Source organism: Bombina bombina, chromosome 6 (assembly GCF_027579735.1).
Source record: "Bombina bombina isolate aBomBom1 chromosome 6, aBomBom1.pri, whole genome shotgun sequence".
Classification (NCBI taxonomy): domain Eukaryota; kingdom Metazoa; phylum Chordata; class Amphibia; order Anura; family Bombinatoridae; genus Bombina; species Bombina bombina.
In genome coordinates, this window is record NC_069504.1 from 260,005,138 (window position 1) to 260,024,743 (window position 19,606).

Below are 19,606 nucleotides of genomic sequence, written 5' to 3' on the forward strand. Positions count from 1 at the left end.
GGCAAAGGATACAATTTTTTAAACCTTAAAGAAGGAATAAAAGAAGTACCAGGCCTATTCAATTCCTTAGAAATCATATCAGAATTAACATCAGGAACTGGAAAAACCTCTGGAATAACCACAGGAGGTTTATAAAGAGAATTTAAACGTTTACTGGTTTTAATATCAAGAGGACTAGTCTCCTCAATATCCAATATAATCAACACTTCTTCAACAAAGAACAAATGTACTCCACTTAAATAAATAAGTAGATTTGTCAGTGTCAATATCTGAGGATGGATCTTCTGCATCAGATTGTTATAACTACAATATTTAAATGTTGTGTAGCTGTAAAAGCGGAACAACCACAGGAAAGGCTTAGCCTGCAGTGTCAGTATTAGTACAGCACTTTAATAGTAATGGATGATTCCCAGCAGCGGTGTAAGAATGAAACTGAGAGAATTTAAACGTTTACTGGTTTTAATATCAAGAGGACTAGTCTCCTCAATATCCAATATAATCAACACTTCTTCAACAAAGAACAAATGTACTCCACTTAAATAAATAAGTAGATTTGTCAGTGTCAATATCTGAGGATGGATCTTCTGCATCAGATTGTTATAACTACAATATTTAAATGTTGTGTAGCTGTAAAAGCGGAACAACCACAGGAAAGGCTTAGCCTGCAGTGTCAGTATTAGTACAGCACTTTAATAGTAATGGATGATTCCCAGCAGCGGTGTAAGAGTGAAACTGAGTGTTTGCAAAGTAATACAGCAGGTAGAGGTTAGGATAACTGCTGATATAAGTATAAATGACACTATGCAAAAAGATACGGCTGATATGTTCTTAGTACTTTGATTGTTGCAAAGCATAAGATATGGATAGAATGCAGACTGGAGATTTAAGCAGCAAATGATTAGAAAACAGGTTATCCAATAGAAAAGCAAAGTATTGCAAGCAACGGAATGGCAGACAAATAACAATTAGCAGTTCAATACAGATTGAGATATACTTGCAAGTACTAGCAGCTGAAGCAGAATGAATCCGGTGGTTGGTATATGTTAACACGATGAGAAGGGAGCAGTAGCAGTGTCCGTGAAAGCTACTGGAAGATGTGAGCGTGGAACAGCGTGTCAATCCGCTGGGAACAGGAAGTGTTCTGTAGCTGAGAACGGAGAGGAGCTGAACAGCAAAATGTGTAACAAGAGTCAGGTACTTTGTTCAGGATAGCGATGAAGGCAACAAATAGCCTAATAGGTAGAAAAGGCTTGAGGCTCAATATCAGTCAGCTGGAGTGGAGGAGTGTATCCTTTAACCTGTGCCAAACAAAATAATCAAGCAAAGAGGATAACAGGAAGTGCACTTATAAAGCAAAAGAAGGTGGGGCTGAATTAAAGGGGACATTACACAGATAGATGCTCATCAGAGGAGGATAATTCAGTATGTCGTCAGTCATTTGAAATTTCATTAACTTTATGAGAAGTTTTAAAAGACCTTTACATTTATTAGAAGGCGGGATGACAGACAAAGCCTTCTGAATAGAATCAGCAATAAATTCTTATAAATTCACAGGTATATTTTGTACATTAGATGTTAAAAGAACAGCAACAGGCAATGTACTATTACTGATAGACACATTCTCTGCATGTAAACGTTTATCATGACAACTTATTACAAACCACAGCTGGAGATATAATCTCCACAAGATTACAACAAATGTACTTAGCTTTGGTAGAACTGATATCAATCATCAGGATTCCAACAGTGATTTCTGAGACAGGATCAGATTGAGACATCTTGCAAATGTAAGAGGAAAAACAACATATAAAACAAAATGATCAATTTCCTTATATGGCAGTTTCAAGAATGGGAAAAAAGTGCAAACAGCATAGCCCTCTGTTAGAGAAAAAAGGCAAGAGGCATATAGGAATGGGTTTTAAAATAATGAAAATATTTGACGCCAAGTATGACGCACAAACAAACAGAATTTTTTTTGGCGCTAACAACATCCGGGAATGACACACTCGCGTCAATGAAGACGCAACCTTGTGAAAGGATTCGGTGTCGACAAAGACGCCGGAAATGACGAATTTACGTCATCGAACGTAACCAAAAATGACGCAATATAGTTTGGCATTTTGCGCCCTTGCAAGCCTAATTCTGCCCGCAAATTTAAAATGACAATCAATTGAAAAAAGACTAAACCCCAGGTAAGAAATACATTTTCCTAAAAAATGCATTTCCCAGATATGAAACTGACAGTCTGCAAACGGAAATATACTGAAACCTGAATCATGGCAAATATAAGTACAATACATATATTTAGAACTTAAATACATAAAGTGCCAAACCATAGCTGAGAGTGTCTTAAGTAATGAAGACATATTTACCGAAAGATACCCATCCACATATAGCAGATAACCAAACCAGTACTGAAACGGTTATCAGTAGAGGTAATGGAATATGAGAGTATATCGTCGATCTGAAAAGGGAGGTAGGAGATTAATCTCTACGACCAATAACAGAGAACTTTCAGGTTGCTAGGAATCAGACTGAGACGAGAAGTGCAAAAATAATCACACCTTTATTAATAGCAAAAAATAATAAAAAGTCCACAAGTCAAATAACAAGCCAGGAGTCAAAACCAGAACTGGTAGTCAGACGAGCCGAGTCAGGAGCCAAAGCGAATAGTCAGACGAGCCGGAATCAGGAACAAGGAAAACAGCAGAGTCAGGAACAAGCTAGGGATCAGGAACCAAGAAGGATGTCAGGCAGCCCGGTAATACATAGGAACTCTCATAAACAGGTCTGAGACAATGCAAAGGCAAAGCATACTGAACAGTGGCCCTTTAAATAATAAGTGATGACATCACAATTCTGAGACTGCATCCTGTCTCACATGGATGATGCACACCAGTCTGGCCATAAAAGGAAGTGCAGGAAATGAGCACAATCCCCCACAATGCACCATGGTCAGGAAGAGAGGTGAGTAAAATGGCTGCCATCAGCACATGGCAAACACAACAGGGAAAAAACCCTGACAAGAACCTATGAAATAGATCTCCCGTGAGGAAAACCGCTGCATTCAAAAGGTGATACTCCCTTCACATCCCTCTGGCATTCACTGTACTCTGAGAGGAATCGGGCTTCAAAATGCTGAGAAGCGCATATCAACGTAGAAATCTTAGCACAAACTTACTTCACCACCTCCATAGGAGGCAAAGTTTGTAAAACTGAATTGTGGGTGTGGTGAGGGGTGTATTTATAGGCATTTTGAGGTTTGGGAAACTTTGCCCCCCCCTGGTAGGATTATATATCCCATATGTCACTAGCTCATGGACTCTTGCCAATTACATAAAAGAAATTACAGCTAAACACAAACACTGCAGAAATGTAAAAATAGCCCTGGTCCTTAAGGGAAAGAAATTGAAAAATGGCCTTGTCCTTAAGGGGTTAAACTAAAATTAAACTAACTACCAATTAAATTAAACTAAAATATACATTACAAAAAATCCTAACACTACTCTAAAAATTACAAACGATCTAAGTACAACAAAATAATAAACACTAAATTACAAAAAATAACAAACACTAAATTACGAAAAATAACAAATGAAATTATAAAAAATTAAAAAGAATTACACCTAATCTAATAGCCCTATCCAAATAAAAAAGCCCACCCAAAATTAAAAAAAAAATAGCCTACAATAAACTACCAATAGCCCTTAAAAGGGCCTTTGTGGGGCATTGCCCCAAATATATTATCTCTTTTCCCTGAAAAAAAATACAAAGACCCCCCAACAGTTAAACCCACCACCCAACCAACCCCCAAAATAAAAAACCTAACTCTAAAAAAACCTTAAGCTACACATTGCCCTGGAAAGGGCATTTGGATGGGCATTGCCCTTAAAATGGCATTTAGCTCTTTTACATGCCCAAACCCTAAACTAAAAATAAAACCTACTCAAAAAACCCTTAAAAAAATTAACACTAACCCCCGAAGATCCACTTACAGTTTTTGAAGTCCCGCTTGAACGATCTTCATCCCGGCGGAGAAGTCCTCATCCAGGCAGCAAAAAGTCTTCATTCAGACGGCCTCTTCAATCTTCTCGCCGCCTGGATGAAGACTTCTCAGCCGGGATGAAGATCGTTCAAGCGGGACTTAATAAATTGTAAGTGGATCATCGGGGGTTAGCATTAGTTTTTTTAAAGGGTTTTTTGGGTGGGTTTTATTTTTAGATCAGGGTTTGGGCAGCAAAAGAGCTAAATGCCCTTTTAAGGGCAATGCCCATCCAAAATGCCATTTTCAGGGAAATGGGGAGTTTAGGTTTTTTAGATAGTTTAGTTTATTTTGTGGGTGGGGGGGGGGGTGGGGGTTTGTATTTTTTTTTTTTTTTCAGAAAAAGAGCTGATATCGTGCCCTACAAAAGGCCCTTTTAAGGGCCATTGGTAGTTTATTCTAGATTAGGTTTTTTATTTTGTTTTTTGTTTTTTTAAAGGGTATTAAAATAGGAATAATTTTTATTATTTTTTAAAATTTGTTTGTTATTTTGTGTAATGTATTTTTTTATGGGGTGTTTGTTTTTTGTAGCAAAAGAGCTGTTTAACTTTTAAGGGCCCTTGGTAGTTTATTCTAGATTAGGCTTTTTTATTTTGGGGTGTTTTATTTAAAAAAAAGGGTATTAGAATAGGAATAATTTTTATTTTGTTGGATAATTTCATTTTTTTTTTTTTTTTGTAATGGTAGGTTTTTTTATTTTTTGTAATGGTATTTCTTTTTTATTTTTTGTAATTTTAGGTTTTAGTGTAAGGTAGCTTAGGTTTTATTTCACAGGTAATTTTGTATTTATTTTAACTAGGTAGTTATTAAATAATTAATTACTATTTACTAACTATTCTACCTAGTTAAAATAAATACAAACTTACCTGTGAAATAAAAATAAAACCTTAGCTAGCTACAATATAACTATTAGTTATTTAGTAGCTAGCTTAGGTTTTATTTCACAGGTAAGTATACATTTAGTTTTAAATAGGTATTATTTAGTTAATAATTGTAAATTTAATTTAGATATATTTTAATTATATTAAAGTTAGGGGGTGTTAGGGTTAGGTTTAGGGGTAGGGTTGGGTTAGGTTTAGGGGTAGGTGTAGGGGTTAATAGTTTAATTTAGGTTGTTGCGATGTGGGGGGACGGTCGGTTTAGAGGTTAATAGGTTTATTTAGTGGTAGTGATGTGGGAGGCCAAAGGTTTAGGGGTTAATAACTTTATTTAGTTACGGCGATGTCGGGGTGTGGCAGAATAGGGGTTAATAACTTAAATATAGTGGCAGCGGTGTTGGGGTGCGGGCGGAATAGGGGTTAATAACTTTAGTATAGTGGCAGTGATACTGGGAGTGGCAGATTAGGGGTTAATACCTTTATTTTGGTGGCGGTGATATCGGGAGCTGCAGATTTTGGGTTAATAACTGTAGGCAGGCGTCGGCGACGTTGGGGGCAGCAGATTAGGGGTGTTTAGACGTGGGGTTTATGTTAGGGTGTTAGGTTTAAACGTTAATATATATATATATATATATATATATATATATATATTATTCCCTGTATTTGCAGTAGGTTGCATACAGTAAGTACCACAGCGCTGCAAAGTGGCATAAATATGTATTACAAATAGTGTTTCTAACTGAATTTAAAATACACTAACTTTAAGTAGTACAGTTTATTGTACATATAAATGGTTTAGGGCTAGGTTAAAAGTAGGGAGAAATTGTTAGCACAGACTGCATTATCTTTTGCATGACTTTGAGCGAAGAAAAACACACAATCTGGTATGACAAGTGGATGATTAAATATTTTAAACAAAGCATCTTAACGTGGCAAAACATTTTTTTTAGCACAACCTCTACTTTAAATGTATAGCACAGGGACCCACTATTAAAGGGACATAAAACCACCCAATTTTTTTATTTTTTGATTTAGATAGAACATAACGTTTTACTAATTTACTTCTATTATCAAATTTTCTTAGTTTTCTTGTTATCCTTTGTGGAAAAGCAGAAATGTAAGCTCAAGAGTGCACGTGTCTGCAGCACTATATAGCAGCAGTTTTGCAACAATGTTATACATTAGCAGGGGCACTAGATGGCAGCACTATTTCCTGTTGTTTAGTGCTTCAGGCATGTGCATGCTACCTACCTAGGTATCTCTTCCACAAAGAATAATATGAGAATGAAAAAAATGATAATAGAAGTAAATTGGAAACTTTTTAAAAATTGTATTCTCTATCTGAATCATGAGAGAAAATGTTTGGGTTTAATGTCCCTTTAACTTGTTCTTTGTGCTTGTATTACATTGTGGTGAGTTAAAGTGCCATAAAACATTTTGAGTTATGTGCACATTATAAAAACATAATTTATGTAAGAACTTACCTGATAAATTCATTTCTTTCATATTAGCAAGAGTCCATGAGCTAGTGACGTATGGGATATACATTCCTACCAGGAGGGGCAAAGTTTCCCAAACCTCAAAATGCCTATAAATACACCCCTCACCACACCCACAATTCAGTTTAACGAATAGCCAAGAAGTGGGGTGATAAAAAAGTGCGAAAGCATATAAAATAAGGAATTGGAATAATTGTGCTTTATACAAAATCATAACCACCACAAAAAAGGGCGGGCCTCATGGACTCTTGCTAATATGAAAGAAATGAATTTATCAGGTAAGTTCTTACATAAATTATGTTTTCTTTCATGTAATTAGCAAGAGTCCATGAGCTAGTGACGTATGGGATAATGACTACCCAAGATGTGGATCTTTCCACACAAGAGTCACTAGAGAGGGAGGGATAAAATAAAGACAGCCAATTCCTGCTGAAAATAATCCACACCCAAAATAAAGTTTAACGAAAAACATAAGCAGAAGATTCAAACTGAAACCGCTGCCTGAAGTACTTTTCTACCAAAAACTGCTTCAGAAGAAGAAAATACATCAAAATGGTAGAATTTAGTAAAAGTATGCAAAGAGGACCAAGTTGCTGCTTTGCAGATCTGGTCAACCGAAGCTTCATTCCTAAACGCCCAGGAAGTAGAAACTGACCTAGTAGAATGAGCTGTAATTCTCTGAGGCGGAGTTTTACCCGACTCAACATAGGCAAGATGAATTAAAGATTTCAACCAAGATGCCAAAGAAATGGCAGAAGCTTTCTGGCCTTTTCTAGAACCGGAAAAGATAACAAATAGACTAGAAGTCTTACGAAAAGATTTCGTAGCTTCAACATAATATTTCAAAGCTCTAACAACATCCAAAGAATGCAACGATTTCTCCTTAGAATTCTTAGGATTAGGACATAATGAAGGAACCACAATTTCTCTACTAATGTTGTTGGAATTCACAACTTTAGGTAAAAATTCAAAAGAAGTTCGCAACACCGCCTTATCCTGATGAAAAATCAGAAAAGGAGACTCACAAGAAAGAGCAGATAATTCAGAAACTCTTCTGGCAGAAGAGATGGCCAAAAGGAACAAAACTTTCCAAGAAAGTAATTTAATGTCCAATGAATGCATAGGTTCAAACGGAGGAGCTTGAAGAGCTCCCAGAACCAAATTCAAACTCCAAGGAGGAGAAATTGACTTAATGACAGGTTTTATACGAACCAAAGCTTGTACAAAACAATGAATATCAGGAAGAATAGCAATCTTTCTGTGAAAAAGAACAGAAAGAGCAGAGATTTGTCCTTTCAAAGAACTTGCGGACAAACCCTTATCTAAACCATCCTGAAGGAACTGTAAAATTCTCGGTATTCTAAAAGAATGCCAGGAAAAATGATGAGAAAGACACCAAGAAATATAAGTCTTCCAGACTCTATAATATATCTCTCGAGATACAGATTTACGAGCCTGTAACATAGTATTAATCACAGAGTCAGAGAAACCTCTTTGACCAAGAATCAAGCGTTCAATCTCCATACCTTTAAATTTAAGGATTTCAGATCCTGATGGAAAAAAGGACCTTGTGACAGAAGGTCTGGTCTTAACGGAAGAGTCCACGGTTGGCAAGAGGCCATCCGGACAAGATCCGCATACCAAAACCTGTGAGGCCATGCCGGAGCTACCAGCAGAACAAACGAGCATTCCTTCAGAATCTTGGAGATTACTCTTGGAAGAAGAACTAGAGGCGGAAAGATATAGGCAGGATGATACTTCCAAGGAAGTGATAATGCATCCACTGCCTCCGCCTGAGGATCCCGGGATCTGGACAGATACCTGGGAAGTTTCTTGTTTAGATGGGACGCCATCAGATCTATTTCTGGAAGTTCCCACATTTGAACAATCTGAAGAAATACCTCTGGGTGAAGAGACCATTCGCCCGGATGCAACGTTTGGCGACTGAGATAATCCGCTTCCCAATTGTCTACACCTGGGATATGAACCGCAGAGATTAGACAGGAGCTGGATTCCACCCAAACCAAAATTCGAGATACTTCTTTCATAGCCAGAGGACTGTGAGTCCCTCCTTGATGATTGATGTATGCCACAGTTGTGACATTGTCTGTCTGAAAACAAATGAACGATTCTCTCTTCAGAAGAGGCCAAAACTGAAGAGCTCTGAAAATTGCACGGAGTTCCAAAATATTGATCGGTAATCTCACCTCCTGAGATTCCCAAACTCCTTGTGCCGTCAGAGATCCCCACACAGCTCCCCAACCTGTGAGACTTGCATCTGTTGAAATTACAGTCCAGGTCGGAAGCACAAAAGAAGCCCCCTGAATTAAACGATGGTGATCTGTCCACCATGTTAGAGAGTGTCGAACAATCGGTTTTAAAGATATTAATTGAGATATCTTCGTGTAATCCTTGCACCATTGCTTCAGCATACAGAGCTGAAGAGGTCGCATGTGAAAACGAGCAAAGGGGATCGCGTCCGATGCAGCAGTCATAAGACCTAGAATTTCCATGCATAAGGCTACCGAAGGGAATGATTGTGACTGAAGGTTTCGACAAGCTGTAATCAACTTTAGACGTCTCTTGTCTGTTAAAGACAGAGTCATGGACACTGAATCCATCTGGAAACCCAGAAAGGTTACCCTTGTCTGAGGAATCAAAGAACTTTTTGGTAAATTGATCCTCCAACCATGATCTTGAAGAAACAACACAAGTCGATTCGTATGAGATTCTGCTAAATGTAAAGACTGAGCAAGTACCAAGATATCGTCCAAATAAGGAAATACCACAATACCCTGTTCTCTGATTACAGACAGCAGGGCACCAAGAACCTTTGTAAAAATTCTTGGAGCTGTAGCTAGGCCAAACGGCAGAGCCACAAACTGGTAATGCTTGTCCAGAAACGAGAATCTCAGGAACTGATAATGATCTGGATGAATCGGAATATGCAGATATGCATCCTGTAAATCTATTGTGGACATATAATTCCCTTGCTGAACAAAAGGTAAGATAGTCCTAACAGTTACCATCTTGAACGTTGGTATCCTTACATAATGATTCAATATTTTTAGATCCAGAACTGGTCTGAAAGAATTCTCCTTCTTTGGTACAATGAAGAGATTTGAATAAAACCCCATCCCCTGTTCCGGAACTGGAACTGGCATAATTACTCCAGTCAACTATAGATCTGAAACACATTTCAGAAATGCTTGAGCTTTTACTGGATTTACTGGGACACGGGAAAGAAAAAATCTCTTTGCAGGAGGTCTCAACTTGAAACCAATTCTGTACCCTTCTGAAACAATGCTCTGAATCCAAAGATTGTGAACAGAATTGATCCAAATTTCCTTGAAAAAACGTAACCTGCCCCCTACCAGCTGAGCTGGAATGAGGGCCGCACCTTCATGTGGACTTAGAAGCAGGCTTTGCCTTTCTAGCTGGCTTGGATTTATTCCAGACTGGAGATGGTCTCCAAACTGAAACTGCTCCTGAGGATGAAGGATCAGGCTTTTGTTCTTTGTTGAAATGAAAGGAACGAAAACGATTATTAGCCCTGTTTTTACCTTTAGATTTTTTATCCTGTGGTAAAAAAGTTCCTTTCCCACCAGTAACAGTTGAAATAATGGAATCCAACTGAGAACCAAATAATTTGTTACCCTGGAAAGAAATGGAAAGTAAAGTTGATTTAGAAGCCATATCAGCATTCCAAGTTTTAAGCCATAAAGCTCTTCTAGCTAAAATAGCTAGAGACATAAACCTGACATCAATTCTGATAATATCAAAAATGGCATCACAGATAAAATTATTAGCATGCTGAAGAAGAATAATAATATCATGAGAATCACGATGTGTTACTTGTTGCGCTAAAGTTTCCAACCAAAAAGTTGAAGCTGCAGCAACATCAGCCAAAGATATAGCAGGTCTAAGAAGATTACCTGAACACAGATAAGCTTTTCTTAGAAAGGACTCAATTTTCCTATCTAGAGGATCCTTAAACGAAGTACCATCTGACGTAGGAATAGTAGTACGTTTAGCAAGGGTAGAAATAGCCCCATCAACTTTAGGGATCTTGTCCCAAAATTCTAATCTGTCAGACGGCACAGGATATAATTGCTTAAAACGTTTAGAAGGAGTAAATGAATTACCCAAATTATCCCATTCTTTGGAAATTACTGCAGAAATAGCATTAGGAACAGGAAAAACTTCTGGAATAACCACAGGAGCTTTAAATACCTTATCTAAACGTTTAGAATTAGTATCAAGAGGACCAGAATCCTCTATTTCTAAAGCAATTAGTACTTCTTTAAGTAAAGAACGAATAAATTCCATTTTAAATAAATATGAAGATTTATCAGCATCAACCTCTGAGACAGAATCCTCTGAACCAGAGGAATCATCAGAATCAGAATGATGATGTTCATTTAAAAATTCATCTGTAGGGAGAGAAGTTTTAAAAGATTTTTTACGTTTACTAGAAGGAGAAATAACAGACATAGCCTTCTTTATGGATTCTGAAACAAAATCTCTTATATTATCAGGAACATTCTGCACCTTAGATGTTGAAGGAACTGCAACAGGCAATGGTACTTTACTAAAGGAAATATTATCTGCTTTAACAAGTTTGTCATGACAATCAATACAAACAACAGCTGGAGGAATAGCTACCAAAAGTTTACAGCAGATACACTTAGCTTTGGTAGATTCAGCACTTGACAGTGATTTTCCTGTAGTATCTTCTGACTCAGATGCAACGTGAGACATCTTGCAATATGTAAGAGAAAAAACAACATATATATAAAGCAAAATTGATCAAATTCCTTAAATGACTGTTTCAGGAATGGGAAAAAATGCCAAAGAACAAGCTTCTAGCAACCAGAAGCAATAAAAAATGAGACTTAAATAATGTGGAGACAAAAGTGACGCCCATATTTTTTCGCGCCAAATAAGACGCCCACATTATTTGGCGCCTAAATGCTTTTTGGCGCCAAAAATGACGCCACATCCGGAACGCCGACATTTTTGGCGCAAAATAACGTCAAAAAATGACGCAACTTCCGGCGACACGTATGACGCCGGAAACGGAAATAGAATTTTTGCGCCAAAAAAGTCCGCGCCAAGAATGACGCAATAAAATGAAGCATTTTCAGCCCCCGCGAGCCTAACAGCCCACAGGGAAAAAGTCAAATTTTAAGGTAAGAAAAATGTTAAATTAAAATGCATTATCCCAAATATGAAACTGACTGTCTGAAAATAAGGAAAGTTGAACATTCTGAGTCAAGGCAAATAAATGTTTGAATACATATATTTAGAACTTTATAAACAAAGTGCCCAACCATAGCTAGGAGTGTCACAGAAAATAAGACTTACTTACCCCAGGACACTCATCTACATATAGCAGATAGCCAAACCAGTACTGAAACGAGAATCAGCAGAGGTAATGGTATATATAAGAGTATATCGTCGATCTGAAAAGGGAGGTAAGAGATGAATCTCTACGACCGATAACAGAGAACCTATGAAATAGACCCCTTAGAAGGAGATCACTGCATTCAAATAGGCAATACTCTCCTCACATCCCTCTGACATTCACTGCACGCTGAGAGGAAAACCGGGCTCCAACTTGCTGCGGAGCGCATATCAACGTAGAATCTAGCACAAACTTACTTCACCACCTCCATCGGAGGCAAAGTTTGTAAAACTGAATTGTGGGTGTGGTGAGGGGTGTATTTATAGGCATTTTGAGGTTTGGGAAACTTTGCCCCTCCTGGTAGGAATGTATATCCCATACGTCACTAGCTCATGGACTCTTGCTAATTACATGAAAGAAAAGGTCAACTTAGGTAAAACAGTGTGTGAAAAAAAAGTTTATAAGTATTCTAATAAAATTTCCAAAAAATTACTTACACTTTGGTGTTGCCAATTGTAGCCTGATCCACCCCCTTATCAGGGTCCTAGTCCAAACCTTGTGCTATCATATAACAAAGTAGGGATTGAAGAGGGAGAGCAGGTACTATTGTTTGTTGCTAAGAGGCTTTCTAGTTTCCATGGGGATAATGTTACATGCTTTGTGAAAGCTTCAGCATTATACTGTGCACTGCTTTAGTCAGGTGCCATGTGACTCTGCCCACGACCGTGCATGTGCATGAGTGCATTCTGCAGAAGCTATGGTGAGGATAGTACCTTCCAAATATGGAAATGCCCAGGGGGGAGCTTGCTGCAAACAAAACTATGGGTCCAATTTATCAAATGTCTGTCCGACATGATCCGCTCAGCGGATCATGTCCGACAGACATCTCTGAATGCAGACAACATACGCTGTCGGCATTTAACATTGCACAAGCAGTTCTCGTGAACTGCTTGTGCAATGCTGCCTCCTGCAGATTCACTAGCAGGGGGTGTCAATCAACCCGATCATATATGATTGGGTGGATTGATGTCCGCAGCCTCAGAGGTGGTGTATAAGTTAAGGAGCAGCAGTCTTAAGACCGTTGCTTCTTAACTGCTGTTTCTGGCAAGCCTGTAGGCTCGCGCGGAAACAGCTGCATTGGGGCCGATTGACAACTTGTTAAATGGGCCCCTATGCCTGAATGAAAGGGTTTAATGGGGATTAAAACAGAAACTGTTTTGCAGGTAAACTTTAGCTGCATTATATATTTAGAAACCTATGTTAGTTTATACTGTGTTATGTCCCTTTTAGTGTTGTACTTAAGTGCAATCCCAAAAAAAGCACTTTTTAAGACCTACAGTAAACAATTATTATTTATAGTATAGCATAGAACTACACTTCTTGCTCACCAATCACCTAGCACGCCTCCACTTAGCACTCTATTATGTGAGGGATTTAACACCTGTACTATCTGACACATTAGCGTACCCTAGACTACTGCTTGAGGGGGGGGGGGGAATAACGCACAATAGCCTTAATATTTTTGCACTCCACTTATAATATAGGCCTTAAAATTTGCCCAGATATGTTCCAGAATAATTCACGAAAGCATCATGAGCTTCAAACACAGTAAGTAAACTATTACCTCAAGCCCATGTTTGATGCACATTAAATAAGTCTATTGCTCCATTAAATTATATGTTTTGAAGCACACAGGTATCTCCACTCCTACCTGCCTTCAAACAGGAATCTTCTGCCATAGTTGTTCTACACTTGCTATTGTAGCCTTGCTATGAATTTTTTTTTTTTTTTTAATTTTTATTTTGTTGAAGTATGAGTTCAGGTTTACACTTATGCTGGTACAGGACAAGAACATAATACATGGTACTGTACATTATTAATTAGTTACAAAATGACAACTGATGAATAAAGATACAAGTATAATGGAGGAAACAAAACTAACAATGAAATTCTTACAGTATAAATCGAAATTACCCTTGAGTCAGCTTGTCGCTCTTATCCTGTCTGAATACATAACTCAACACTTCAAGAGTTTTCTATATAAAGAAAGGTGTCTAATGTAGCTAAATTAGCAATGGAGAAACTAACACAACAGTAGCGAGAATTGTTCCAAATATAATGATAGGGGTCAGGAGGTGGTTCGAGGAAGGGGAATTAGGGAGAAAGAAAAAAAAAAAGGGGGGGGGGAAGCTTCAGCAGTAACAACCAAGAGTCTACATCAGTCAGGATATAACTCAATCCATGGGGGCCAAATTTCATGGTAGAAGTTCTAGCAATCATTAATTTCGCAGCCATGAGGAGGTATATCATTAAGGCTTCTCTAGACTTTGTCAGGTTTGGGACTTGCATGTGTAGCAGTGAGATCTCTGGTTTGAATGGGAGGGTAATATCTAATGAGTGAAATATTCTGAAGACCTTCCTTCATAACGGCTGGATCCTGGGGCACAACCACCAGACATGGAGTGAGGTCCCCAGTTGTCCGCATTCTCTCTAGTACCGGGGCGAGTGAGTGCCATAGATCCTATGTAGGGTAGAGGGTGTAAGGTGCCATCTTACTAGAATCTTGTACTGTAGCTCCCAAAGGCTATGACTTATTTAAGTTAACGTAAAGAATTAAATTATGGAATTCTTATAGAAGTTTACAAATCTAGTTCAGTTAAACTCTAGTTTAAACAGTGTCAAATATTGATTCCACATTTTTTTTTGTTTCTGTTTATCACCAGGTGATAGTTACTTGCAAATTTGCCCTTTTCCATAAGTTTTTTCCTCTTACCTTTATTATATACTGTTCTGGAGTTAAAGAGTAATCTCTCTGCCCAATGGTGAAAGTTATGGTTGGGCGACTGGGCACCAGCGCACAATCTAAAACGTACTAGAAGACAGAAATGATGAAAGGAAAAGCGTAACAGATAAAATCTAAACAAAAATCTAAGGCAGAACAGCTAGAAAGTGTCTATAAATAAATCACTTGTTTTTATTAGATAGCATTCTTATCTTTATTTTGTGAAACTTAATTACTGGTACTTCATTCAATGCCAATATATTCATAGAAAAATCGACTACAATAAATTTAATATATATATATATATATATACAGTATATATCTTGCTTCTTGGGGGATAATATGTGCAAAGCACTGAATATGTTTTGATGCATATTTATGCAGCCAGATGTGGATAATGTGCATTTAGAAGCTGTCTGTAAGTATTGGGAGAGCCGTTAATCTCATCCCTGCAGGTTTACAGATACATAAGCATGGGTGCGCCTAATATTCATCTGTAAAAGCGCTGCTCTGTATATCCTATTCCCCAACATGCCCAATGTAAACAGCATTTATGAACACATGGGAGCAGGCTCAGTTTAAGAGTTGTCCAGTGCCATACAGTAAGGACCTCTGAAGTAAAATGGGGCACGAAGAGCAGTATGCAGGGATGTGTGACTGTAATATTGCAGAATTAAAAAATGTGACTCCAAGTTAATATTGTAATCAAGGAACAAAATGAAAAAACACGTCACTGAGCTTTCCAATATACTAATTTTGGTCACTTTAAAGAAGGTAAAAAGCTTCACAACAGGAAATGACTTCTAATTGAATGACAACTTGTTTTTAATTTCTTAAGATTTTAATAAATCTTCAGTGGACTTTTGTATCGTGGGGCAAACAGACTGACAGCTACATCATGTAAGCTAACTGATTTCATTTCAACTGCTATTACTATGTTAAATCTAAGGCAAATGTTCCTTATTTAACCTTTTTACAATAAGGGAAAATACATTGAGTAATACATTGAGGATGCATTTAATACCTCTCCAAATGCAGAAGGTGTGGCTCCCAGGATTGCTTGTAGCTGTTTTATTTCAGGTGAGGGGCCAGTAATAAGTGAAGTGCCAGAGTCAATGATGGCCTCACAGCCATTCTTGCAAAACTTTACTTTGTCATTAACTTTGATACTGAAAAGAACAAGTGTTTGTCACATACATTATTATTTTATTTAAATAATGTAATCACCATATTCCATTAGCGATAATGTGAGCTGCAGTAGCAGAAAAACACAAAATAAGCCTTTTTAAAAATATCTTACTTGTCGAGCCTTATCTGCCAGTAGCCTTTCTCTGTGATGGGGATCCAGTGAATCGGTCCTTTATATAGTGAGTGATCTATTCCCCCAAATATAAGCTCTCCCCCATAATTACTGCCTTCCTGTCTAAAAAAAATAGAAGAGAGAGATAAAAGCAAAACTAAAAGAATTCTAAAACATGCTAGGATGTAATAATTATTAAACACTGATTATGTATAAAATGCAGCCAACTAGGGCCAGATTTATACATAGCATAATGGTTGTTATATGTTCCCTGACTTGCTAGCTAAATTGTGTATGATGATGTGTCTATCAGCATGTGCACTTCCTATTGTCACCCTACAAATATCTGCTAATAAGGAGCCTATGGCATCTACTTATCAAGCAGTCGACTTTCTTGCATTCAACTGCACCAATACGCTCGCCTAAGATCGCCTAACATTGCTGCCGCGGACCTGAATACGCTCTCCAAAGTTACCAAAAAAGCTGTCAAAAAGCCCCGCACCAAGTACAGTGTGATGAGCAGCAGACTGTTGTTAACTAACAGTCATCGATCTCGCTGCTCTTCGGCTTTTTTAAAGGTTTATTGGTACCCTGTCACTAAACACCCACACTATACTATACTGTTTACCCCCTAAACCGCCGCTCCCGGAGCCCGCCACAACTCTAATAAATGTATTAACCCCTAAACCGCCACCCCCGGAGCCCGCCGCAACTCTAATAAATGTATTAACCTCTAAACCACCGCTCCCGGAGCCCACCGCAATGCTAATAAATGTATTAACCCCTAAACCGCCCCTCCCGGAGCCAACAGCAACTCTAATAAATGTATTAACCCCTAAACCACCGCTCCTGGAGCCCACCGTAACTCTAATAAATGTATTAACCCCTAAACCGCCACTCCCGGAGCCCACCGCCACCTACATTATACTTATTAACCCCTAATCTGCCGCCCCCTACACCGCCGCCACCTACATTATATTTATTAACCCCTAATATGCCCCCCTACACTGCCACCACCTACCTACATTTATTAACCCCTTATCTGCCACCCCCAACATCGCCGACACTATATTAAATTTATTAACCCTAACCCGAACACCCCCTAACTTAAATATAATTTAAAGAAATCTAAATAAATATTCCTATCATTAACTACATGATTTCTATTTAAAACTAAATACTTACCTATAAAATAAACCCTAAGCTAGCTACAATATAACATTGTAGCTAGCTTAGGGTTTATTTTTATTTTAGGGCAAGTTTGTATTTATTTTAACTAGGTACAATAGTTATTAAATAGTTATTTTAACTAGGAAGTTATTAAATAGTTAGTAAAGACAAATATACCTGTAAAATAAAACCTAACCTAAGTTACAATTACACCAAACACTACACTATAATTAAATAAATTCCCTAAACTAAATACAATTAAATACAATTAAAAACAATTATCTAAAGTACAAAAACAAACACTAAATTACATAAAATAATAAAATAATTGCAAGTTTTTTTAAACTAATTACACCTAATCTAATCTCCCTAATAAAATAAAAAAGCCCCCCAAAATAATTAAAGCCCTACCCTATACTAAATTATGAATAACCCTTAAAAGGGCCTTTTGCGAGGATTTGCCCCAAAGTAATCAGCTCTTTTACCTGTAAAAAAAGTACAATACACCCCAACATTAAAACCCACCACCCACACACCCAACCCTACTCTAAAACCCACCCAATCTCCCCTTAAAAAAACCTAACACTAACCCCTTGAAGATCACCCTACCTTGGGAAGTCTTCACCCAACCGGGCCGAAGTCCTCCATGAAGCCGGCAAAAGTGGTCCTCCAGACGGGCAGAAGTGATCCTCCAGACGGGCAGAAGTCTTCATCCAGTTGGCATCTTCTATCTTCATCCATCTGGCGCGGAGCAGGTCCATCTTCAAGACGTCCTCTAACAACATCCAATGAGTGAATGAATGTTCCTTTAAATGACGTCATCCAAGATGGTGTCTCTTGAATTCCGATTGGCTGATAGAATTCTATTAGCCAATCGGATTTAAGGTAGGAAAAATCCTATTGGCTGATGCAATCAGCCAATCGGAATTCAAGGGACGCCATTTTGGATGACGTCATTTAAAGGAAAATTCATTCAGTCATCGGATGTCATTAGAAGAGGATGCTCCGGGTCAGATATCTTGAAGATGGACCCGCTCCGCGCCGGATGGATGAAGACTTCTGCCCGTCTGGAGGATCGCTTCTGCCCGTCTGGAGGATCACTTCTGCCCATCTGGAGGACCACTTCTGCCGGCTTCATGGAGGAGTTTGGCCTGGTTGGGTGAAGACTTCTCAAGGTAGGGTGATCTTCAAGGGGTTAGTGTTAGGTTTTTTTAAGGGGGGATTGGGTGGGTTTTAGAGTAGGGTTGGGTGTGTGGGTGGTGGGTTTTAATGCACTTTTTTTTACAGGTAAAAGAGCTGATTACTTTGGGGCAATGCCCCGCAAAAGGCCCTTTTAAGGGCTATTCATAATTTAGTATAGGGTAGGGCTTTTTATTATTTTGGGGGGCTTTTTTTATTTTATAAGGGGGATTAGATTAGGTGTAATTAGTTTTAAAAACTTGTAATTATTTTATTATTTTCTGTAATTTAGTGTTTGTTTTTGTACTTTAGATAATTGTTTTTAATTGTATTTAATTTTATTTAGTTTAGGGAATTTATGTAATTATAGTGTAGTGTTAGGTGTAATTGTAACTTAGGTTAGGTTTTATTTTACAGGTATATTTGTCTTTATTTTAAATAAGAAGTTATTAAATAGTTAATAACTATTTAATAACTATTGTACCTAGTTAAAATAAATACAAACTTGCCTGTAAATTAAATGTAAACCCTAAGCTAGATACAATGTACTAGTTAGGGGTGTTAGGGTTAGGGTTAGACTTAGGTTTAGGGGTTAATAAATTTAATATAGTGGCGGCGGTGTAGGGGGGCAGATTAGGGGTTAATAAATATAATGTAGGTGGTAGCGGTGTAGGGGGCGGAAGATTAGGGGTTAATAAGTATAATGTAGGTGGCGGTGGGCTCCGGGAGCGGTGGTTTAGGGGTTAATAAGTTTATTTAGTTGTGGCGGGGTCCGGAAGCAGTGGGATAGGGGTTAATAAGTTTTATTTAGGTGGCGGCGGTGTCGGGGAGGCAGATTAGGGGTTAATAAGTATAATGTAGGTGGCGGCGGTGTAGGGGGGCAGATTAGGGGTGTTTAGACTCGGGGTACATGTTAGGGTGTTAGGTGTAAACGTAACTTTATTCTCCCATAGGAATCAATGGGATATCGGGCAGCAGCGAACATAAGCTCTCGCTGCTTTCTGACTCCCATTGATTCCTATGGCATCCGCTGCCTCCAGGGCGGCGGATTGAAAACCAGGTACGCAGGGCCGGAATAATGCCGAGCGTACCTGGTAGATATTTGATAACTTCCAAAAGTAGTCAGATTGTGCCAAACTTGCGTTCGGAACATCTGTAGTGACGTAAGCATCGATCTGTGTCAGACTGAGTCCGGCGGATCGTATGTTACGTCACTAAATTCTACTTTTGCCGGTTTGTAGGGTTTGATAACTAAGGCGAATCAGGCTTGCCACAAATATGCTGCGGAATTCCAGCGTATTTGCGGTTGACAGCTTGATAAATACATGCCTATATATTTACCAGTACAG

At 38.2% G+C, this 19,606-nt stretch overlaps 1 protein-coding gene across 1 annotated transcript in view; it reads right to left on the minus strand.

Moving 5' to 3' along the window:
- The window catches only part of LOC128662825 (cathepsin E-A), a 192,172-nt gene that overhangs the window by 68,063 nt on the left and 104,503 nt on the right, over nucleotides 1-19,606 (minus strand). Inside the window, exons 6-8 of the mRNA XM_053716806.1 lie at nucleotides 15,909-16,031; nucleotides 15,633-15,777; nucleotides 14,600-14,698 (exon numbers count right to left, since the gene is read on the minus strand). Coding sequence (XP_053572781.1) covers nucleotides 14,600-14,698; nucleotides 15,633-15,777; nucleotides 15,909-16,031 — 367 coding nt within the window. The remainder of the gene's footprint in view (nucleotides 1-14,599; nucleotides 14,699-15,632; nucleotides 15,778-15,908; nucleotides 16,032-19,606) is intronic.